General features: G+C 33.5%; 2 protein-coding genes across 4 annotated transcripts in view; one reads left to right on the top strand and one right to left on the bottom strand.

The window, feature by feature from the left end:
* The window catches only part of LOC129227562 (epsin-2-like), a 42,318-nt gene extending 41,524 nt beyond the window's left edge, over positions 1 to 794 (bottom strand). For all 3 annotated transcript variants that reach the window (XM_054862141.1, XM_054862142.1, XM_054862143.1), the window contains exon 1: positions 649 to 794. The gene's annotated coding sequence lies outside the window, so the exon portion shown is untranslated. The remainder of the gene's footprint in view (positions 1 to 648) is intronic.
* Positions 795 to 1,206: 412 nt separating this feature from the next.
* LOC129228109 (oxidized purine nucleoside triphosphate hydrolase-like) lies at positions 1,207 to 13,492 on the top strand. The gene is made up of 3 exons (XM_054862750.1): positions 1,207 to 1,527; positions 11,546 to 11,691; positions 13,284 to 13,492. The coding sequence occupies exons 1-3, from the start codon at positions 1,376 to 1,378 to the stop codon at positions 13,454 to 13,456; spliced, it is 471 nt and encodes a 156-aa protein (XP_054718725.1). The 5' UTR covers positions 1,207 to 1,375; the 3' UTR covers positions 13,457 to 13,492.
* The last annotated feature ends 11,515 nt before the right edge of the window (positions 13,493 to 25,007 follow it).

The following is a 25,007-nucleotide window of genomic DNA, read 5'->3' as shown; positions in this document are numbered from 1 at the left end:
TCAAAATTTTGAATAGCATTTATTTCAGATTTTTAAGGAGGAGTTTGACAAAAAATATACTTAATATTATTCATTCTTGATAAAATAAAGGTTGCTACTTGTTTTAAAGCTCCATATTTAGCCAACTCAAACAAAGGATTTTCAAAAGTTTATTTTTTTTTACATGGTAATTTTGCACTCAAAACAACTTTTGCAGAAAAGGTTAAACATTAAGTTTAAAAATACTACATAAATGACAAAGAACAAAAAAAAAAAAAAAAAAAAAAAAAAACTCAATTGTCAGTCATATTTGGTATTAAAATGTTTGGAAGCAATTAACAAACATTCTTTCAGATATTCCAAAAGTAAACAACTTTTTAATAGACACTTACCGTACCTCTTTAATTTTATCTATCATCAAAAACCACGGCTTAACATAGTGGGATTTAAAGGTGTTTCAATTATAGCTAATTAAATAAACACAATAAGATTAACAATGAAATGTTCAAAATATTTTGAAGGAAAGATATTCATAATGAAAAAAAAACAGCAAAAATTATATTTTAACAGAAGCGATTACTGAAAAGAAGTTCAAATATGACTTACGACAATATAAACAAACGTAATACGAACAATATCATTTAGTTGTCAAATCATACTGCTACATACCATTAATTTAATTATCGATCGGCAGACATGAAACGAAAAGGAATAACATCTATGACATTTAAAGGATCATTTTATTTGAAAAAAGATCCTTATAATTACATTTAATTAGATTTTTATTGCACAATTAAAAAATTTTGCAACCACTAGACAGATTTCGATTTTTTTTAAACCGCGGTTATGTTTACAAATGTAAAAATAATAGTTAACAAAACTATTAATAAAATCAATTTCCGCCCTGATGAAAAATTTTGTTTTTTTGTAAGGAAAAAGATGGAACTAAAAGCAAAACCAGCAAAGCTTTTGTAGAATAGATCCAGATACATTCATGTATTTAATAATAAAGAATATTTGTAATTTCAAGCGTTTGACACTTCACTTTACGGATACTACTTGATTGGTTTTTTGAACTTTTATTTCCTTTAATTTACTGCATAAGTTGTAAAGACACGTTTTGCAAAATAATAATAATAATAATAATAAAAGAAAGAAAGAAAAAAAAAAGCTAAAAACAAAACAAATGAAGTGATGTTTCTTTCTCGGTGAAGAAAATCTAACTGGCAACCCCTATTAAAGTTTCGTTTCGCGCGATTTTCTTCCGATGGACTGTGAGGAATTTCAATAACGGAAGATAACATATCAGATTTAAGATTTTTTAATAACAGCGTTTCGAAATTACTTTTTCTGTATTTGTATTAAAAATTTATCACTTAAACACATCGCAACAACAATGGTGCCAACTAAGGTTTCAAGTTTAGTACTTCTACGGAAATATGGTTCAGTTCTCTTGGGCTATAAAAAACGTGGGTTCGGTGCTGGGAAATGGAATGGTTTTGGAGGTAAACAAGAACAGGGAGAAACAATGATTGAATGTGCAAGAAGGTTTGAATCTTTCATGCTGGTAAATTTATTTGTGATAAATGTTGTAATTTGGATGTGTTTCGTTTTTGAAAAAAAAGAAAAAAAGTATAATTGAGAAGAAAAAAAATTGATTTTCTGATTTTAAATTAATTTAAAAGTCATTGGGAACGTGTTTAATTAAATTTATTCAGTGCACCTCTTTGGAACCTTTTTTAAATATATCTGCCAACCTTTGTTAGTTATGCCTTAATGTTAAATCTTATGGAAGAATGAGTCATATTAAAATAGGGACACCTAAACAATTTTGTTTAGGGCCTGACTATTGCTTTTGAGGCCACTTGGTGTCATGTCCATGCCTTAATCTGACTCTTACATTGTCACTGTGTTTTTCATCCTTAATGGGGGGAGGGGGGAAAATTATTAAATTGTATTAAGAATCTTACATTAAAAAATGTCAAATATCTCACAAAGTTATGTATATCTAAGGGTGATGTCACAGCAGCTAATGAAATCCTTGAAATTATACGACACAGGAAAGTCTTGCTTAATTTCTTAGTCCGTGAAATACACCGCCAGCTCAGTCATTTCCAGCCGAGGACTGCAGTTTCGTGCTTATTAGCACTCATCAGCCCGGTATAGGAAAGTGACTGAGCTGGAGATGGAAAACCTCTTAAGGAAGCCAAGAGTGTCAAACAAACAGGTAGCTAATATAGAATTAGCGCAAACCAGACAAGTGACCGAAACAATGGTTCGGTTCAACTCGAATTTTGAAGGCAAGGCAGGTATATTCAGTAAGTTACCGCCCTATATGCGGTAACTTACTGAATAATTTCTTAGTTGTTTAAAACTTCATGAAAAGGCTGAAATAAATCTAGTGCTATTTTGTTATAGATTGAAATAATACTATAACTTCGGTCATACTAATTTGTTGAATTGTTTTTGCCCTTATTCAATATTATTTGAATTTATTGCTTGCTCCCTATTGCGGGGAATATTTTAATACTTGAGATTTTGATACAATCACCAAATTTCGAGCAATAATCGTTTCATTCTGGCAAAATTTGCAGGGCAGAAAAAAAAAAGTGCTCATTTACTATTTTTTTTTTGTGAGAATTATTGAACTTGCTTCGGATTATCTATAATCGGGGCTAGATCGAGACAAGGTGATTCCCAGATCCTGATAAAACTTGATGCCCCTTCTCACAAGAAAATCCTCACACTTTCAAAGTAGTAATTTCTAAAAAAAAAGGAAGAAAAGGTTTCTGTGGTGCTCAGGCCCACAGACCTGCAGGACCGTGTGTTAATCAGGCCCTAACTATGATGATGTAGTTACTTTGTTGTGAAGGAGAGTAGAGAATTCTGTAATCGCGAGCCAATTTAAAGGAAACTTTGCAGTTCCCAAGGGCCGGGTAGTATTTAAAAATTTTCATTGAAGAAAAATATCTCCTTTTGTAGAAAAAAAGAAAGTATGATGGTTAAACTGAATTTGTATTAGCTTTGTGCACACATGCGTGCTGTATGTGTACAAAAATATAATGAACAGACTTTTTCTTTTCCTCATCGTCTAATGTATTTGAATTGAATGCAATTGAAGGTAATTTGGTACTAATCAATAACATTGCTTTGGGGGAGATTTTAATATTTTTCTTTATTTTTACCTATCTTTACAACCATGATCATAAAGTCTTTTTAAGTCTTAAGTTTTTGTACCCCCTCCCCCCCGGGAGAACTGAAAGTTTGTTGTGAGGCCTAAGCTAATGCAAATGTACTACAGTAGAAGACCGTTATAAAGCACACCTTGGGACCAGAGCTTTTGCGTTATACAGGTTTTTGCGTTATATAGATCATTTCACAAATTTTGAAACTAATATTCAGAATATATCTATATATTGGCACTTCAGAATGAGTTTTATCTGCAACGAGTATTAAAGCACCAATATTACAATTAGTTGTTCACAAATAAATATGGTTCACAATCAAAAGAAAGTGCATTATCCTGCACTTCTGCTAGCTTCATGGTTTGCATAACAGCTGCATTTTCAAGAGCCATCTGGTATTTTCTATTTACTGTAAGTATTAGCCCTTAAAAGCTTTGAATTAAGATGGAAAGATGAGAAACTATTTCAAAATTTGATTTTCCTTACAATTTTAGTGCTTGCAAAGCAAAACAGAGGGATTTTTAAACTTCAAAACATATTGTTTACTTCTGAAAAGTTGTGCGTTTTATAGAGAATTGCGTTATATAGGTCAGCGTTATAACGGTCTTCTACTGTATTTCAATTTAAAAAGCTCTCTATATTTAGAAACCTCTTGCAATTATAATATAAAATATTGTGTTAAGTTCAAATGAAATAAAGTCCCAATTATAGCAGGGTTTTCTGGTTTAAATCAGGATTTAAATTGTTGTTAAATCAAGTAAGTGAGTTTTTTAAACAAATCATTGGTTCAAATGGTAATTTTTTTTTCTTTTAAATTTATTTTAGCTGTAAGCATTTCATTAAAAAAGTTCCCTATTTTTAGAAACCTATTACAGTTAGAATCTATACTAATACAGTTAAACTTTGATATCTCAAACCTCCTTATCTCGTAACTCTTGATATCTCGAAAAAAAGTTTTTCCCCTGCATTTTGCATAAAACTCTCAAGTATTTTCTATAGTTATCTCGAAATTTATTTTTTGAAACCCTCACTATGGCGAAATTTTTGCCACAGAAGCAAGATTTAATTGATGCTTTCCCATTAGAAAATTTTGTAGCAGAACCAGTTATGGAGACATCTGCATGGAGCCCTTCACCCTTTTTTCGTGAAAAGTATGAAAATAGAGGATTGGGGTAAGAGAATAAGGGAGCGTTGGCTGAGGGGGGTGCTGACGTCTTTTGTCTGTTTTCTCTAAAGGTTAGATTCTTTCTCTTTTCTTCTGGCTTGGAACACACGCTCACTTTGACAACAAAGGGTTGGATTTTTGTAGTTGAACAGTTTTCCAGCAAAAACATGCTCTTCTTCAGTCTGATTTTTAACTCCTGCAAAATGGCTGGTGAAAAGCATGTGGATCAATTGAGGATAAAATTGAAATTTTGAAGTTTATTGTGAAAACATGCTGATGAAGAAAAAAGAAATTGTTGCTAATTTTAAAATCCCTACCAGTACTTTCAACAATAATAAAAAAACTGTCAAGCTATCGAAAAAAGCTATGATCAAAGAAATTAAAAAATGAAAATTTGAAAATCTGCTTATCTTGAAGAAGAGCAATGTGTGGGTTTAAAACTTAATAAATTGCTAAAAGGAATTATTAGGTTTTGTTGTTTATGCAATGTGATATATCTGTATGTCATTGTGAGAGTTACAATGACTCTGTTTTTCTTCATATTTATCTCTCATTTATCTTTTTTCTTATTTTTTTTATTGATTTTTTTTCAAAACCTTGATAACTCGAAACCTCTATGTCTCGAATATTTTTTTCTTCCCGAAAGATTTGAGATATCGAGGTTGTACTGTATTATAAAGAGAGAGAGAGCGGATTTTTGTGTGTTTTTATGTTTGAGGTAATCTTCAAAACCACTGCAACTATTTGAAAAATTCTTTCACTACATGAAAGGTGCATTCTTACTGAGTGACATAGGCTATAATTTATGCATATATGTATTCATACTCTTTTTTTTTTGTTTCGTACTGTTTTGTTTTTATATACGTGAAAACAAACCTTGATTGTCCCGCATCCATAATTACAACATGGTTAACGGTTCTGTTCGAACTGAATGCTAAAGGTTGGGAACACGTGAAAGAAGCAAATATCACGATGCTAGCATGATTCCAACAAAACCCTTACTTGATATTCAGGCTGTAGAGGATAAGGTACCATATTTTCCTGCATATTGTCCGCGGGCGGCCTATAATCTACAGATCCTAAAATCGGCCTGAAGAAAAAAAAGCTTTGTATGCTCCGCAGATTATACGATGTAAAAAGATAAAATTTGAATTTAACATACCATTTGAGCAACTAAAGTAAAAAAGTAATTACTATGAAGGCATAATCAAAATTAATCTGAAATATAGGGTCAAACTGGGGAAATATTGGTCAAAAAACCATAACACCTTAATATTTTCTTAAATATAAAAGATAAAATTATTTAATTTGGCATGGAGTAAGCCTTAATAATTTAAAAATTTATTTAAATAATCCTTTTACCTAAAATTGCAGTATTATTTATTTTATTTAAATTAAACGAGCAACCAAGAATTACCCCTGATTGGGGTAATTATGGGTCACCCCTTTTTTAAAGTAATCCTTGTCAAAGGTAATTAACTATTCTAAATTATTGTTTCTTAGCCCACCAAGAGATTTTTTAATAAAAAAAAATTTTTTATTAAAGAAATAACACATTATAATTGAAATAATTTGATGCCACTCTTACTAGTCGACTAAAATTAGGTATTGCTCTTTGCTCTAAGCCCACGATTTTGTGAAGAAATTTCTTTAATATTTGTATGCTACCTTCAACAATCATGTTTCTGTCAACTGCTAGGTTTTTTTATATTTACAATTTCAATTGACTAGACTGAAAAATGCACTTAATTCAAATTACTTCTAAAAATGTCTCGCTTTGACAAAAAATGTCTCGCTTTGACAAATAAAATTTCCGACACCTTGTTTCAGAAAATTCATTCCTGCTTTTTCCTTGTCCAAATTTTAAGTTACTTTCCCATTGTAGAATATGCCGCTATCATCATTCATTACAATGATGTTCAAGTACAGAATGAATTCGGTTGTAGCACCATCTTTTAACATTTTTAAAGAATGAATATTTTGGCAATTGAGTTATTGCAGATTCTTCCCGCTTTCTCTCGTTTTCATAAACAATTCCAAAAATAAGCTCATTTTCCGTTTAGTGGCTGTCTATATCAGTTTGTTGAGGTATTTTTACAAGGAGAGAGGTACATTTACTTTTTTGCAAGTAGGGTTTTTCTCAGTGACTACATCTGTGCATTGCATTTGACTTATCTTCTTCTTTTTGTCTTGCAGTTCCAAAATACAAGATTTGTTATAGCTATTGAATTTATCCCCTTATTTGGTACTCTATGGATTCATTTTAATTTGTTTCTTTTTTTGGTACTTGATGTGTGCCACTATTGCATACTGAAATAGTTTATCTTTAAAGTTGGAATAAATTTGCTAGCCAAAAAAGCATACTTCAGAAGCAATTGAAGATAATATATTGTCTAATAGTGCACTTGGAGCATTAAAATTTCTTTTTGAGAGAAAGTTTGGCACAGAAAAGGATAAGTTGAAGTTAAAACTGATATTATTCACAAAGAAATAAATAAGAAAATCATCTAAAATATCAGAAAATATACTGACACAGAATTATTCCACTAAACTGGGATATAAATCAGTATACTTTTAATACTAACTCTTTTTGAAAAGAAGAAAAAATGTATGTTAGGTATGAAAAGCTTAGACCGTTTGCTATTAAAAAACAGCACCAACAAAATTGTTCCTTTAAAAGTGTTTCACCTTCATGAATCTTGAAAAAAAAAATCACCATTTTCCGAGACAATCTTTTTAGAAGATGTTTTTTGTAGAAGTGTGAAAACTATTTTTTTTTCCTATTATTTACTTCATTGTTGCATTGTTTTTGACTCTGATGTAGGAAAATTGAATGTACTCTTGATTCCGTAAGTCTGCAGGCGAGTTAGATTCATGGTACTCGCTTGCAATTTAGTCATTGCTGTGACAGGGTTGCCACGGAAATTCAAGAATGAAATTCCCTGACATTTCCAGGTTTTCCAGGTGGTTTTGAGAAAAATTCCAGGTTATCGATCTCCACCTTCATTTTGCAACAATAATATATACATCTCAAATTTTGATAAAACTTACCTCATTTTCAAACTTTACAAACAATGGTTACCAAATTTAATTTACTTAAGCTGAAATAACCAAAAATATGTACAGTAGGATGGTTAAAAAAAATCTTTTTTTTTCAGCTAGAGTCCAAGACACCCCCTTTTTTTTAAACTTGCTAATAGTATGATGCTGTGAAAGTTTTAGCTTCTTACTCAAATTTTAAGACGGTGCTCAATGACCCCTTAATTTAACATTAGCCCTAGCATAGAAAAAGTCAAAAAAATTTAGAAACGTTTAATTTCCCTAGCTTTTTTTTTTTTGGTAAATAATTATTTTATTGCAATGTATATGCATATAACTCGTGTATACAGTAGAAGACCGTTATAACGCTGACCTATATAACGCAATTCTCTATAAACCGCACTACTTTTCAGAAGTAAACAATAGGTTTTGAAGTTAAAAAACTCCCTCTGCAAACATAAAAATTGTTAGGCCAATTAAATTTTGAGACAGTTTATCATCTTTCCATCTTAATTCAAAGCTTTTGAATGAAAATTAGTTCTCACTGTAAACAGAAAATACCAGATGGCTCTTGAAGATGCAGCTGTTATGCACGCCAGCAGAAGTGCAGGATAATTCACTTTCTTTCGAATTGTGAAACACATTTATTTGTGAATTACTAATTGTAATATTGGTGCTTTAATACTCATTGCAGATAAAACTCATTCTGTAGTGCTAATATATATATTCTGAATATTAGTTTCAAAATTTGTGAAATGATCTATATAATGCAAAAACCTGTATAACGCAAAAGCTCTGGTCCTAAGGTGTGCGTTATAACGGTCTTCTACTGTATTATAATATGTAACATTGTTTTTTCAGGTTAATGTATTTTTTTAATCCCCTCCCCATACATCTAAAGTTTATGGAGAGGGTGGAGCACCCCCTTGCAGTTGAAATAGGAAGCTAAAATTCTTCCAGTATATTACTATCCACAAGTCTAAAAACATTGAGTGGTGTCCTGTTTTCTAAAAGAAACCTTTTTTTAAAAGTGTATTTTTGAACCACCCTAATGTACTAACACAAGTGAAGCAAATCACTAATAAATAATTAAGAGTTAATGTAAATGTAGCATATCTTCTTTTCAATAGCGAGAAGCCACTGCATAACATCAAGTGAACGAACCACCAAATAAACAATTGTGACATCTGTATGTATAACAAAAAAAAAAAAATTATTGCTAATAGTCTGAACTAAAAACTTATGAAACCTTTATTGCCTTCCACCAATCCTATCCAGCAAATTCACAGCGCTTTAGACTTTGCCCTGTAAAAAAATAATGCATCTTTTAGCTCCATATATTTCCCCTTTTTGTTGCTCATAAAGCAGGGGTGCACCCCCCCCCACCCCAATACTTCTGAACGCTTTATCGGTCTTTTATTTTTAACCCTCTTTATTATTATTTTTTTAAATATTTTTTTAAACTATTTATTTATTTTTAATTATTATTGTTTTAAAACAAAAGTTCTGCGCTCACTCCTCAATGAAATGCACACACACAAAATAAATAAATAAAGTAAAATAAAATAAATAATTTTAATAAAAATAAAATAAATAATTAAAAAATCCCCCCAAAAATGTTTGTGGCGCAACTTGCGCCATAATTCCCCCCCCCCCCCCGTGGGCACCCCTATCATCAAGTTTAATTTCGAGCGATGATCACAAAACTCTCTGATGTGCAGAAGTCAGATTATGTACTTTTATTTTAAAAAAAAGAAGCGCATTGAAACAGTCATTAAAGATCACTACCAAAATTCTAAAAGATTAGCAATACTCCTGTAAAAAAGAAACTTTATAAATTAAAATTGTCTAATGAACTAAATTTACAGAACAAAATTGTTTCGAAGAATACGATTTTATTAATTAATTTAAAGAAATTTAATAAAAAATGAAAAGGTTATTGCAGCTCATTAAGAACTTCTGTAGCACTTGCAGACAAAACAATATGCTACGTATCATAAATAACTTCAGAATTGCTGACCTAAAAAAGCAGCGTTTAAACAGAACCCGCTCAAACTACGAAGAAAATATACCTTCTGCGCATGTCCGCCGCCGCCGACTGCTATGGCGCGCACGCCAATGCCAGAGAGTTTATAAAATGAACTGCAGGGGGAAGGGAAAGAGAGGAAGGACAAAACGACGAAGGGCGGCGAGAAAAACAAGGCTGCAAGATTTTTTTTTTGACGTCATAGAGCACGCGCCCGCTAAGAACGATCGGAAAATAAAAGAAATTCCCCTGACACTTCCAGAAAATTATGTTACTTTTCATTTTCCCTGACATTTCCCGGACTTTTCGGCCATTTTCATTTTTTCTGACAATTCCAGGTTTTCCCGGTGCGTGGCAACCCTGTGTGATCATGATTGTAAAAAACCTTTTGGAGCTCTTCTGACGAAGCACGAGCCTAGGACGCTAAATTATATTACACCTACTTAGGATTCCAGATGACACGACTGGCTCTAACCTTTAACCTGGAAGGTTATGGAATTCTTCAGAAGTAATCCAGGATAATTTCAGAAAATTACTGAATTTTAGCAGAAAACATTTTTGCTTTTTGCAAGATACGTTCCTTGCAGAAATTGGGTATATCAACTGAACATTATTTTCCAGAAACGTTTCAGAATTGTTTTTATAGTGTATAAACGAAAGTTTAATTTAAATGTAAAGCAAAATTTGTCAATGAAACGGAAACTCATAGGGGACTTTTGTTTGCCATTGCCGCAGAGAATCATCAAAAACAATTCAACGAAAATGAGATTGGTATATGAAAACCAGGAATGCAAATTACTTTTTCTCGGAATAACCAGTGGAACAAGAAAACTCAATAATTAAGCCAAAAATCAATCAGCAGGCTTTTGCATTTTTTTGGAACTGCCGGGACTTTACTTAGTAAAAAAACTGACTGTTCCACATTTAAACTACTTTGAATATCTCCTCCAAAAAGTCTCCGCATGTTCCACTAGAAAAAACGGGCGATTGAGAGAACTTCTTCAAGAGGATGTCTCAATGTAGGGCAAATGTTCCATGAGCCACCATTTGGCTATAGAAGGCGTAAATAGAACCCTAAAAGACCAAGAAGGTTCAGACAAAATTATGAGAGGTGTCACCTTTGTATTTGACGGTCTCTTTCATCAAACTCAACATGTGGTGCCCTAGAGAAACGCGTGGAGATAAACTTCAAGCCTGATTAAATCATCTCCTCTTAGGAGCCTATTACAATCTCTGTATCTTAAGAAAATCTATAAGAGCCTGTTTAAGAGATGGTGGTAATAATAGTCTTTTACTGCAAGAAAGTAACCGGAAAACACATGGTACAGGATATCTTATCAAAATAGATGAGTTGGGAAATTATCTGTAAATGATTTGATCCTGAATGTTTATCCTGAAACCAAGACTCTTTATCAAAATATCACACGTGGATGTACGCAATAGTTTTCGCCAGCAGCGCTGTGCATCATGCACATGAATTCCGTAACTCCCTTAAACCTCCTCCGAAGTTCTCTTGATACTATTAAAATTAAACGGGATTGCCAAATAAATTTCATAGGGCAACTTTAATTTGTATAATCTATGCAATGGAATTGGACCCAAAATAAAATCACTATGGAATAATATGATTGAGATTACTGTTCTTAGGGCACCAGCAGCATATCAGTTGGTTCATTTTCCTTGCATCCTCATGGTCCCTGCATAATTAATTTCCCATTTTAAGTCATCACAATTTCGAATGAAAATTCCTTAAGGCATCACCATTATCAAATCTGAAGTTCAAACGTACAACAATACGATATGTAGTACAACATTACATACAGGAAGATTCTATTATTCACTGTCTAATAAATGAATTTGTTTCAAATCTATTAAAAATGAAATAAAAATTTTGCTTATTATTAAATTTTAAACTAAAAAGTACCTGCATCATAATTATTTAAGATAGATAGTTTTTTTTTAACCCGAACAAGGTTGGGATGGGCCGCTAATATAAAATAATCTATTGTCTTCAAATGAAATAAAATCCCAATTACATTGCAAATTAAAAATGTTAAAAAAAATTTTCACACAGATTTTGATGCCACATGTTATTTGTTGCACAATTAATTAGGTAAATGTATTTTATTTATTGATATTTCTTTATTTCAGGGAGTTGATGGAGGAAGCTGGTGTAGCTGCTGTGGACTTGCAAAAAATTGGCTATTTGGAATTTGAATTTATTGAAGATCCTTTGATAATGCATGTTCATGTGTTTTCATCCTCTTCATTCACAGGAGAACCTCAAGAAAGTGAAGGTTAGATTGAATTTAGATTAAAACATAATTATGCACATGCTCTTTCTATTCCTATTCCTTTCTTTTTTTGCCTGAAGATAGATGATTACTTTGCGGAGGGACACCTCGAAGATAAATTTTTGGAAGGGGTGATTCTTAATTTACTGAATGAAACTCCCAATTTTGCCAAATGATAAAATCCAAATGAGAAAAGAAATTAGACATCATTCAAAAATAAAGTATAAAAAATGATTTTTAAATCTAAAGATTATTTCTATCAGCTTGGTTTACACTAAAAAATATGAAATAAAATAAGTATATGATTTCTTGCTTAAAACACTAAAAAATTGCAGTTAATCTTAATCTATACATATATAAATCAATGTCCTGAGATAACATATATACATATATCAACGCACAGCCAATACTGCTGATACCTCAGACTTGAAATTTGGCAGGCATGTCCACATGATTACGAAAGTATCCACTAAGGAAGCATTTTTCGAAATATTAATTAGTTTGGGAGAAATTAATTAAACCCCCTTAATTTCTGCGAAATTAAAACCTGTAATTGAAATTTAAATCCCTTATTTTCGAAGGCTTTCCTCCATTAAAATCATTGTTCAGTACTTCATGTCAACTTTTGGTCGATAACCAATTTTAAATTTGATATTGTTTTTGTTTCTCACGTGATTCTTCGAGGCTTTTCTCAAGTCAAATAACAATGTTTCTGGCTTTCGTTTTCACTTTTTCGAAATTGGAAATGAAGTTTTGAAGAACATCATCACAGATAAAATGCATAAAGCATTGAAGTTTTATTTCACATTGTAAAAGTAAAAGATAAAAATCAATATCCTGAGACAACATATATATACTAGCATTCCTGTATCCGGCATTGCTCGGGTAAAGAAAATCAATACTTTAAAAGGATCGTTAAAGACATATCCAGGGGCCCCAGACCCTCCCAAAACTAGAAAAATTATATAGGTAATAAGTAATTTATATAGGGGATTTTCGTAACTAGGTACACCAAGCAGTGTAATCCCCTGATAATTCCATTATTCGAGCAATGCCGGGTACAGGAATGTTAGTGTCTTTATATTTAGGGTAAATCTAAAAGCAGTCAATGTAGTTTAAATTAAAAATTGAGAAAAGAAATAGAAGCAGTATACTATTATTTCTCTTTCCCTCAATTTTTAATTGGAATAGGACCGAAGGCAACAGTGTTATCATGGCAACACCTTTTCATTTCTGCTCATGCATGAGTCAATGTTTTTTTTCTTTTCCTTTGATTGGGGATACATTTTCGGGGAGAAACGCTGTTTTAGCTACTGATATTTTTTTTCTAAACTTATTTACAGTGAAAGTTGAGAAGAAAAAACTTATAATTCATACTTCCTGTCCATACAAATGAGAAATGAAAATTATTTTCGGAGTGCCCAAGCTCTGCTCAGGTGAACCGCACAGCACTGGCTTGTAACAATTTTCTTTTGGATGCAGAGGAGTTTATTTATTTATTTTTAATTTGTCAAAAATTCATCTTATTTTTTACCTAATGATTTCTCTTCAAAAAAAAAAAAAAAAAGACTGAAAAGCTTCTTTTTTTTCTATAGAAATGCTCCCTAAATGGTTTTCTGAGAAAGAAATACCATTTCAAGAAATGTGGGCTGATGATAAAGAGTGGTTTCCTCTATTTCTCAAAGGTTTGAAGTTTAAAGGATATTTTAAATTTTCAGATTTGGAAACGATTGTAGAAAAAAAACTATGTGAAGTAACAGAGATTTGATTTTTTAAATGTAAACTAAGGAATTGTTTTATATAAAAGTTATTAACGTTGTAAATAAAATATATTTTTGTATTAAAAAACTTCTATGAGTGATCTTTTTTGCAAAACATAAAACTACCATATTTTCAAACCATAAGTTGCCCATGATGAACTTTGGCACATGCTATCTACATTAGATTTTTCACAGTAACTATGCTCTATGTAACCTGTTAAACATAAGCAGTACCAAATTTTAAATTGAATACAGTGGAGCCCAACCTTTTCCTACTTATATTAAAACCATTCTCAAGGGTCAGAACACATACAATTTCAAAATATTTCATTCTTTTCTAAAACACATTTGAAAAATATGGAAAAGGAAAGTAAATTACAGACCAAAAATTGTTGTTATCATTACTTGATGCTTATTTTATTAAATGCATCCATCCGTTTCAAGAACTGAATTTCTGAATATTTGACACCAAATCGGACACTCGCTAATTGCTTTTCAATTCGTAACATTGAACAAAACAACGGGCCACATGGATCAGTTTTGCAGGCCGTAGGTTGGACACCACTGATCCAATACAATCAACTCCCTCTTGTTCACAATTCTCTATAATCAGCCATGATTTTGCATATAAACATTGGCATAGCAGTTACATTTAAAGTTTGTCAGTAGAGAAAAAATAGTAATTTTGATAAATGCTAACATGCAAAAATTCAAAATAATAGACAAAAATTAATGAAGTGAAATTTCAAAAATTATTTTCTACTCTGTAGAATAGTTATATTTGTCAACAAAGTATTTTGAAAATGAACTTGAAGTGTTCCATAAATGCCAAAGCTGCTGAACTGTTAGACTTTTACATTACACAAAATTTTGTCTAATCAAATGCAGTGCAATTTCGAAACTTCGGGGAAGGGAGAGAAATCAAGTTTTGCAAATTATCAAGGTTTGGAAAAAACTCACAATTGCACACACGTATGATAGGTAATTTATAGAGTCGACTCGCACTACAATATGATTCGGCTTATGCGAAATGGCTCAACTGCAAGTTTTTTCATAAGAATTCCATGCTTTCACGTGAGCTCCGAAAAAATTTAACCCCTGTCCTCAAAGTGGGCAGACGTTCCAAAGAAATGTCAAAGAGTCTAACAAGTAAAACAGCTTTAAGAGAATATATAAGGAGATAAAGGACACATCTCGATCAACTCTTGCTTACAAAAGGAAAGAAATCGGAATAAGGGGGAATGTATTCTTCTGGGGCTTCAAACGAATTCTTTTCGCACCCTGTGCCCCTCTATTTAAAGTCGCAAAATTATAAAATGGAGGGATTAGTTTTGGGTACCCTTGAGAATCTAAGGTGGCACATGCTGCAGATCAGGCGCGCATCCTCTATTGTGGAAGTTGATAAGGACAGCAGCTTACAAACGGAAGGGTCCAGGTCATTTGAGTGGTCAGAATCTATATTTGAACAGTTGAGAAATAGGCTCATGCATGAAGTCTAAAAGGGATTATGGTTTCACTCAGATTGCACTAATAATAAAAATATTAATTTCTTTTTGCAGCTAAAAGATAAAGTTTTTTAGAACTATCAAACAAACTGAAGCAAACAAATCTCTTCTCAAATTTTAAAGTAAACTAGTTTCTAAATGGAAAAAATGTTAGAAGTATATTTTTGAATTTAGAAAGAAAATTTTTAATTCTTTCATTCATATGCTTTTTTAACATGATGTTCTTGACATAATGTAACCAGAATGTATATGATTTTTATTGGTACTATGATTCTTTTTTGCATGTTTGAAAATAAGAGCAACCAAGCTCCATTAATGACCACTTTCTTCAGGAACAGAGAGTGGTCACTCCAGAGAAGTTTCACTACATTACTAAGGCAGTACATGTTCAGAATTGTTAAGTGCTATACTTAGGTCATGGACATAGGTGTACAAATTATTATTTACAGGGTTCAGTTATTAGTCAGATAATATTATTGATCTGAATGTCTTAATAAATGAGGACTTCAAAGTTTACTCAACAGTGCTGTATTGCAAGTCACAAAGCCAACAGAATGCTTGAGTTTATCAATAGAGCTATTTCAAGCAAATCTAAGAAGGTTCTTGTGCCTTTTAATCATTTGGAGTATGCTGTTCAGTTTTGATCTCATCTCAAGAAAGATATTTCTTTATTGAAAAGGGTTCAAAGAAGGTTGATTAGGCAAGGAAAAGGTCTTTCAAATTTAGATTGATACCAGACTTAACATGTGTAGCCTCAAGCAAAAGACATGTTTCTTTCCCCAAATAAGGGACATGTTTCAGTTAGTTAATTCATCAAAATGAAAGATGTTAATGGGTTAAATTTTTGCACGGAAAGCAGGACAATGGGTCATTGTTTTAAGCTATCCAAATCTCGGGCTAACCTGGAAATTAGGAAAAATTACTACTTTAGTAGGGCTGTTATGGGCACTCAGAACAGCTTACTACAAGAGGCTATAACGAGCAAGGTGCTAGATGGCTTTAAAAGGGCCATTGATCTTTGTTAGGAATTAATAAACTGACTAGGACCAGCCTACAGCTTGTTGCTGGTCGTCACATTTGTATCATAAAATATAGCACAATAATTGACTTAAATGCAATAAATGACAATTATTGCATTTTGTGCACTTTTTGTAAGTTAAAGGTTTTGAGTGTATTCCTTAAGCTTACAGAAATGATCCAACATTGCATTCAGGCTACTCCAGTGGGTTTTGCAATCCATAATACACTTTCCCTATTTTCTCTAAAGCGTGATTTCTTGGATTTTAAATTTAAGTGATGGTTTTCAAAAATGTTTTTAAATCATACACATTTTCTCAATTGCTATCTGCATGAAAACTAGGGTTTCCAATCCCGCGCCTATTTCAGTCTCGCAGAATTTCGAGATTGTAAGGAGTCAGTCTCGCGGGATCGACTTTATTTTTCTAAAAATAGAAAAAAGTTGTGCTTTTTAGGAAGGACTGCTTTTGTTATTTGAATTAGTATCTTTTTGGATTCTGTACACCAATTGCAGAGCACTACAAAGTCAGAATCCAATCAGTAATTATTGTTTAGTACGCAAAAGTGTGTCCTAAAAACGTCCAATGTTCCTATGGAATGAGAAAGAATTTTTGCTTGAAAAATAATATGATTGATGAAAACACGTGCTGTGGCTCCACTGCAGTTGGTTTTTCTGAGATTAAATGACTGTGGACATTTAGAAAAAGATCACCATTAACTTCATCACTTTCTGAAGTAGATTCTTTTTCTTATGCTTGGTTTGTGCTCAAGAACTGCAAATTTCGAGAAAAAAAAACGATGTCTATTGGATGTGTGTTTTGCTGTATCATATTTAACTTGCATTGAAAATACCTTTGAGGTTTCATTAACGTTTATCATTATATCAGTGCATTTGATTCATTACAGCAAGGGGTGAGTGCTGCTTGGTTTCATCAAGTTGCAGTCTCAGTAAAAGTTTTTAGATAACTTCGCTAATTTTACCTCTTACTTGAAAGATACATTCAAAAACCTAGCTTAACTTTCTGTATTATTATGCAAGTCATCCTGTGTTTCATCTAAATTTCTGTCGCCTCATTTAGAGTCGTGCCAAATATACAAATAATGGCAGGTTTTACATTGCTTTCTTCTTTAGAGAAAAATATTGTGCAATTTTTAAGTTAAAGGTTTTGAGTGTATTCATTAAGCTTGCAGAAGTTCTCCAACATTGCACTGAAGCTACTCCGGTGGGTTTTGCAATGTGTAACACACTTTCCCTATTTTTTCTAAAGCATAATTTTCTAGGTTTTAAATTTTAGTGATATTTTCAAAAATGTTTTTTAAAATTATATGCATTTTCTCAATTTCTGAACGAATGAAAACGGAAATCTCGAATGAGAATATCAATTCATTCACAGAAAAACATACTCAATCGTTATTGTGTACTTAAATGGAAAATCCACCGTTCATCATATGAAACGCAACGTTTTTCTTGCTCTTCTTGCAGATATACGAGGAAGGGGAATCAAACTTCAGATGATGCTCGTAAAAATAGTCATTTTAGGCGCGGCAAAAGTTGGAAAACATTTGCAGGGAAAAAATTGCGGGATGAATCCCGCTAAATATCATGCGGGATCCCCCGATTCGGGATCGGAAACCCTAATGAAAACTGAAACCTCGAATGAGAATACCAATTATTCTCAGAAAAATATACTCAATTTTTATTGTGTTCTTACAAAGTAAATCCACAGTTCATCATATGAGACACAAAGTTTTTCTAGCAGATATAAAGGAAGGTGATTAAAACAAATGATGCTTGTGAAAATAATCGTTTTATGAGCGGCAAAAGTTGGAAAACAATTGAATGGAAAAAATTTGCAAGACTGGAAATTCTGCGGGATTTTGCTCTTAATCCTGCTAAATATCATTTGGGATTGGAAACCCTAGTCTAATAAAGTCTTGATTTATAAAAGAAACTGAAATAAGTTTATTTGGTATTGTTGCAGTGATGGATCCACAGGGGGGGGGGCAGTCGCCCCCCTCCCAAGGCTTGTAAATTCGAAAACTTTGCGGAAGAAGACCATCAAATGACCCTGCCCCCTCCAAAAATGTTCCAGGGGAAAGTCCCTGAACCCCCTCTCTCTAATGTGATTGAAGATCGGATAGATATGGAGCTTTAGTTACGAAAAATTCCTTGAATTCCATTTCTTAACCTCAAAGTCACCCTGCAATTACGTTTTTAAGACCCCAATTTCAAACAACTTCCGCGGGAAGACAACAAAACCTCACATTTTCCTAACATGACAAAAAAGATCTTAAACTATGTTTTTGTAACTTTCATATCAACATATTTCTAGGGTTGCGTCCCCCCCCCCCCAGGTCAAGGGCACACCCTCCCCCTAAATATTGCAAAGAACCCTTCAAAAGCAAGAGCCCCACCTTAAATATGAGAAAAATACCCCTCAAAAGAACCTCCCCTAAAAATTTCAACTAACTGTCCCCCCCCCCCCCAGGAGGGCACCCCTGATATTTCAGAGAAAGAGTTTTGAGCCTCATGCCTTCGCCTTGTGTCTTTAAAGAGGGGTTTTTGAAGCTTCAATATCGAAAAGTTGAGGGACAGCTCCTGACCCAATAAAACTCTTAACGTTACCAAAGATGGCCAATAACCACATTTTCAAGACTCCAATTTCTAACAGTTTTCCGGTGAAAAGTTCCAAACCCAGTTCCTTCCCCCAACGTCATAAAAGATGGCATAGTCTATAATACTTTTTCAGGACTTCAATTTCAAAAAAATTCTGGAGATGAGCCCCCAAGTCCTTTTTTCCTCATCTTTCAACATCATTCAAAGATCATCTAAAACTGCATTTTTGGAACTTCTACATCAAAACTTTTCTGGGAAAAGTTCTGAACCCCATGGCTTCTGCTACATCATCAAAGGTTGCCTTCAGTTGCGTTTTTAGGACTTCAAATCCGAAATTTTTTCCGGGGCACCATTAAAAATCTCTAAAATTGTATTTTTGGAGCTCTGATATAAAAAACGGCTGGAGAGAATTGCTGAATCTCATTCTTTCAATTCAAGCCACCAAAGATGGCAAACAACTGTATTTTCAAAGATTATATCCTTAAATTCAAAAACATTTCCGAAGAGGGAACTTCAAACCTTCCTTCCTCCTATTATTCACCATAGAGCGTTTAAAAATGCATTCCTAAGAAAAAAAATTCAGGGGAGAGCCCGCAAACACTCTTTCTGACTTTTGTGTGAATAATAAATAGCTCAGTCAACAAACATATCCAGCTATCTTTAAATTTTAATTCCAAATGCAATTTTTGCATTTCATTATGTTCGGTACGAAAACGGGTAAAAAGGGATGCCATCTGTAACCTTTATTTTATAAGGAAAAAAATAATTTATTGAGAAACTAAATGGCTACTGAAAATACTTCACGAGTCCTCAAATGAAAGAAAAGTTGAGGGGTTATGATTGGACATTGGATCTACAATACAGTACACTCCCGATTATCCGCGGAATTGAGTGGCACAGGTACCGCAGATAACAAAAATCGCGTATAATCCAAAAAAAAAGTTTAAAACCAGAAGTAAAGAAGATAAAATTATCTTTTGCTTGAAAATGATTGTATTCTACATAAAACGTGATACGTTTAAAATAGATGCGACGTTAAAAATTATTTGTATTTCAAGTTCGACAACACATAAAATCTATAAAGAAAAGTGTACTTACGATAACGCCAAGACAAGACAATTTATTCGATGAATTACATCACACTCTTCTACAGGAAAATATTATACCAAAACAACTGAGTTACATTTTCTGTTTTATAAAAAAAACAGTCAATTGTGTTTGTTTCTTGCTACGACAACACATTTTTCTGATTCGTGATTGCACTCTTTGCAGCATTAGTTTTTCAGCCAATTGCGCGTCCTCATCTTGCTCCTCTAAATATTGAAGTTTGAAGTAGTCCTTCAGTGTGTTGTAGTGCCGTTTCATATGTCATTATATGCTGTGTGTTGGGCTCATCTTCTTCACTTTCACTTTCTTCTTCTTTTTCTCCCGTTGCTCTTTTTGCGATAGCTTCATCTGTCAGGTGTTCGAAGCCCGGCTCAGTAGCATCACAGCGGAACCATTCTTGAATGTTGTCTTCATTGACATTCTCACCCCCTTTCAACTGACTTTGCCAAGTCAACCAGAGAAAGTGCAGACAGATCTTCGATTTCTTCTTGATTTGAAGTGTTTCTGTCAACCCGTGGCAAGAGTTTCCTCCATGACTTTACAAGAGTTGACGGTTTTATTGTGTCCCATGCAGACGCAATGTCATAAATGCAGTCAAGAATTTTATTTCTCCAAAATTCCTTGAGATTGCAACCTTCTTCGATTTTTGATACTACCAGCTTTTTTCTGTACGTTCTCTTCATGGATGCAATTACTCCTTGATCCATTGGTTGAAGAAGCGCAGTAATATTTGGGGGCAGAAATTTTGCAAAAATTTGCCCGTTCGAAGACTTAAGCACACTAGTAGCTGGGTGTGAGGGTGCGTTATCAATTAACAAAACAGCCTTTATGGGCAATTCTTTAGACTCCAGGTATTTGCTCACTTGCGGCACAAAAACCTTATCAAACCATTCCTTAAATATTTGTTGATTCATCCATCCTTTCTTTTGGTTGAAATAATCAACTGGTAAATTCTCTCCTCGGGTACCCTTAAATGATCGAGGTTTTTTAGACTTTCCAATAACCAGAAGGCGAAGCTTATGGCTCCCAGCTGCGTTACTGCATGACATAATTGTCAGTCTCTCTTTACTGCTTTTGTGACCCGCAGCTTGGCGTTCACTTTTAAATGCCAGCGTGTGAGAAGGAAGACATTTCCAAAAAAGTCCTGATTCGTCTGCATTATAAATCTGTTCATCAGAAAGTTCTTCAGACAGCACAAAGTCTTCAAACTCACTTTTAAACTCATCGGCTGCATTTTGATCGCCACTTAGCTTTTCCCCGTGAAGTCCGATTTCACGAATTCCGTGCCGGTGTTTGGAACGTGTTAGCCGCCAACCGGACGACGCATCAAAATCACCTTGCAGGATCAAATATAAGATCAAAAAATACTTTTGCTTTTGCTGCAACAATGGGACCAGACACAGGAGTACCCTCACTTCGTATCTGTGCTAACCATTCTGCCAAAGCCAAGTCCAGGGTATCATAAGTAGAATTTTTCATAGTTTTGCGTTTTTTTCTCCTAGAAGCATTTTCCGACCTTGAAGCGAATGTCAACAGTTTGTCTTTTTGTTTTAAAATGTCTCACACTGTTGTTTCCCATATTCCATATTCCAAGCACATTTGCTTTCTTGAAGCACCGTTTCCTATTTTAGAAATCATCTCCAGTTTTTGCGTAATCGTCAATACAATCTTCTTTTGTTTTTCAGCCATTATTTACGTAGTAATAGAAGCTCTATAAGTTGAAAAATTAGAACTTAAACCATGAGTAGGAAGTTTCTGTCAACATTTAAACATTCAACAGCCCGGAAGTGAAACCAATGCCCTCACAACAAAAAAGACCACCCCATCAGAGAATTCCCAGAAGACCTGTAGGGGGTTTTCCTAACCTTTCCCTTATCGGAACAGATGATAAAAGGAATACCAGAGTTCTCCTTTGAAAACCCTTATGTACTAATGTCTTACGCTCCTTAGGGGATAAACGAGGGGTCTTCAGTAAAAACACATGTGTTTTATTACCGAAATCAGCTGAATGGTTTCCCTCGAGACTCGTGCCCAAGAGAAGTAGATGACGATGCATAACGACTTTCACGCTTTTTGAGAAGGAGCACTTGTCGTGGAAAAGTGAAAAAAAAAAATCTTGGGCGAATTGATTTCAGATGCGTGTTTTTGAAGAACAAAAATGTTCTCCACAAGGATTAAGTTAACTATTTTTTTTTCTTTTCCCGAGAGGCTCGCGGATAATCGGGAGTGTACTGTATGTACTAATAGAAATACCTTATTTTTTCTTCTTTTGTTTTTCAATATTTTATTTTTGGTACTCAAAATACTTTTAACTTTTATTCAAACTCTTTAAATCATGTACATTATTCAGAAGAAAAAAAAATAATCTGCATTTCTTAAACTTAAAAAAAAAAAAAATCAATAGTCACCCCTCCCCCCTTTCCCATAATTCATTTGTCATTCGCCCCTCCCAACAGGATTGTCTGGATCTGCCACTGTAGTGTTGTGATTTTTTTTTTCATTACTAACACCCACATAAGGAAATTTTCATGTAATCATTAGCAATTTTTTTACTTGGAACATTTTAAAATGAATATATTAAGAGAAAAATATTATTGAATATTGATTAATTAAAATTACAGTAGAGTCTCGAAAATCCGAGGTTCTGCTTAATCTGAGGTGCTCTGTTGTTATTTTAAAGGTATATTTTTATAGACAAAAAATGTTTTAATCTGAAAATTGAAATACATTACTATGTAGATCTTCCCTAACAATGTACAATAAGGTAATAAAAAGAAATTGAAAGATTTATGTCAATAATATTTGCCAAGTGACGTGAAAAATACTTCGACTGTTAGAGATGGATTAAGAAATGCCTTGAAGAAAGTAGGAAGTTGGTTGATACAGAAAATAACTAAATTAAAACATTGTTTTGCCTCAAAGGACGAACAAACAGCTCTTTTGGAATATCTGTATGCAATTTAAAAGGGAAGTGGGAAACTTGATGCTGTTCAAAGCGTATATACGAAATTTTATCCTATGACTAATGTTTTTATATTATGTGAGGTGCTACGTACGCTCACACATAGCAACAAATAACACGTCATAACTCATCAAAACTTATTCCAAGACGATCAAAGGGCACTTGTTGGTTGCCTGCACGGTTTGCAGACTAGTATGTGCAGACATCAAGAAAAAAACTTATCAAAACTCGTTTAGAGTTAATTAAAACATAAATTTATGTTGATATTTGTGTGATAAATCTTTAGAGGAGAAAGTATATCCTTTTCATTGCTAAGGAAGTAAAGAGCACATGTCTTTATGCAGCCCAAAGAATGTTTCAGATAGTCCAAGTTTTCAGTAATCTCAGGTGTGTGTGGGGCGAGCCCAAACTACCTCGAATTTTCAAGACCTCTACTGTAATTAATCTTTATGCATTTTTAATATTGCACTGTAAATATGCATTCATTAGGTCATACCCCTTTAGCTTTAGCATACTTTTGGATATATTCAGTAAGTTACAGCCCTATAGCCAGGGTTAAGGCAGAAATACACCGCCAATCTTCAATCTTCGCCTTTTAGCCTTGCTTTCGATCTTCGAGTTGAACCGAGTCATTGCTTTGGACACTCGTCTGGTCAGTGCTAATTTTGTATTAGCTACTAGTTTGTTTGGCACATTTGGCTTCTTTAAGAGGTTTTCCACCTCCAGCTGAGTCACTTCCTATGCCGGGCTGATGAGTGCTAATAAGCACAAAACTGCAGTCCTCGGCTAGAATTGACTGAGCAGGCGGTGTATTTCATGTATACTTTTGGATAGTTTAAGATGGTTTTGGATGGTAAAAGCCAGCAGGCATGAACAAAACCCAACCCTGATTACTTCACATTGATTTTTCAGTTTTTTCTATTTCCTTTTATCTTGTCTTCCCTCTCTGCACATTAACATGCCCTTGCTATTTATTTTTTCCCCCAACATTTGGTTTACATCATATTTACCTCTGTAATCCTTTAGTAACTGCTAATGCAGAAAATTTCTTTTTTGTTTTTTTTTCAAACATTTTAGTAATAAAACATAATTTAATCACCTATATTTATATTTCAATTCATTATTATAATGATTATTTTTTATTTGTTTTTCTGAATCACTAAAGATCTGTTGAATGAATACTCACTCAATGTCCAATCCAAAATTTCATGCACTATCTACAGCAGTGGCGCAGCCAGAATATTTTTCTGGGAGGGGTTTTCAAAATCGAAAATTGTTGCTTTCCTTCCCATTCATTTACAATGCATAATTATTCAATATCGAAGAATTTCTACAGATTAGTAATTATTCATTCAAAGTAACTGCTTAAAAACAATTAATAATTCGTATTGATATCACTATGAAACAAAGAAAGTGGAAAAAAGCACGTAATATTTACTATTAGTTTTACTTTAATCTTATATCCCTTTTTTTTGTGAGTGTGTTTTTGCGAGATTATTTAAAACCTCCTCCTCAAATACATTCATGTCTTTATGAATGTCAAATGCTAGCTAATAACGGTTTCGATCTTTCGATGAGAATTGGTTAAGAGAGCCTCAGAAAATCCGGTGCAGAAGGTTTCCTCTCTCTAGATGTCCCTAAAAAAGATTTCTGCAGTGATGGAAGTGCTGAGGGACCATGATACTCTGTAGAGTTTTATTGACACCATTTTAGCTATCTTATACCAGGGTGGACGTGGGTTGCTCATCATGAAATACAACTTTTATATTTAAGAAATGAAAAGTAATTTCTGACTGCTTCCCAATCATTAAAAGCAGTAAGATATTTTGTTGAAACCTATTCTGCTAGGAAAAACTCAAATACTCTGCTTTTTTCCCTTGATTTTAACGGAGGAAATGAATGTGCTTGTGTTCTGGGAGGGGTTTTAACCCCAAAACCCCTCCCGTGGCTGCGCCACTGATCTACAGGTTTGCCTTCTTCCCCTTCAAGAGCAATGTCTCATCCCAAATATTACTCTTTTTATTTTCTTGTACTTAGAGGGTTGTGTTATTCATGGTGTCTTAAAATTGAAGGTGGTTAGAATCATGCATTAGCATTAAAATTACTTCATATTTCTCTACATTATTAAAAGAGTTACTGCTGCACAGCACCGAATCTAGGGGGGAGCAAGCCGGGGTTCTTGCCCCGGGCGGCAACTTCAAGGGGGCGGCAAATTCACCCTATTTTTAAGTTTTTTTTGTTGAAACTCAATTTAAAAAGTTAAAGGAAGATGGGTAGGGGTGGTAGTTTCAAGATTTGCCCCACCTTGGAAAAATTGTAGATCCGGCACTGCTGCTGCAAAATGAACTTAA

This window comes from Uloborus diversus, chromosome 8 (genome assembly GCF_026930045.1).
Source record: "Uloborus diversus isolate 005 chromosome 8, Udiv.v.3.1, whole genome shotgun sequence".
Taxonomy (NCBI): domain Eukaryota; kingdom Metazoa; phylum Arthropoda; class Arachnida; order Araneae; family Uloboridae; genus Uloborus; species Uloborus diversus.
This window is presented reverse-complemented; position numbering and strand designations above follow the sequence as displayed.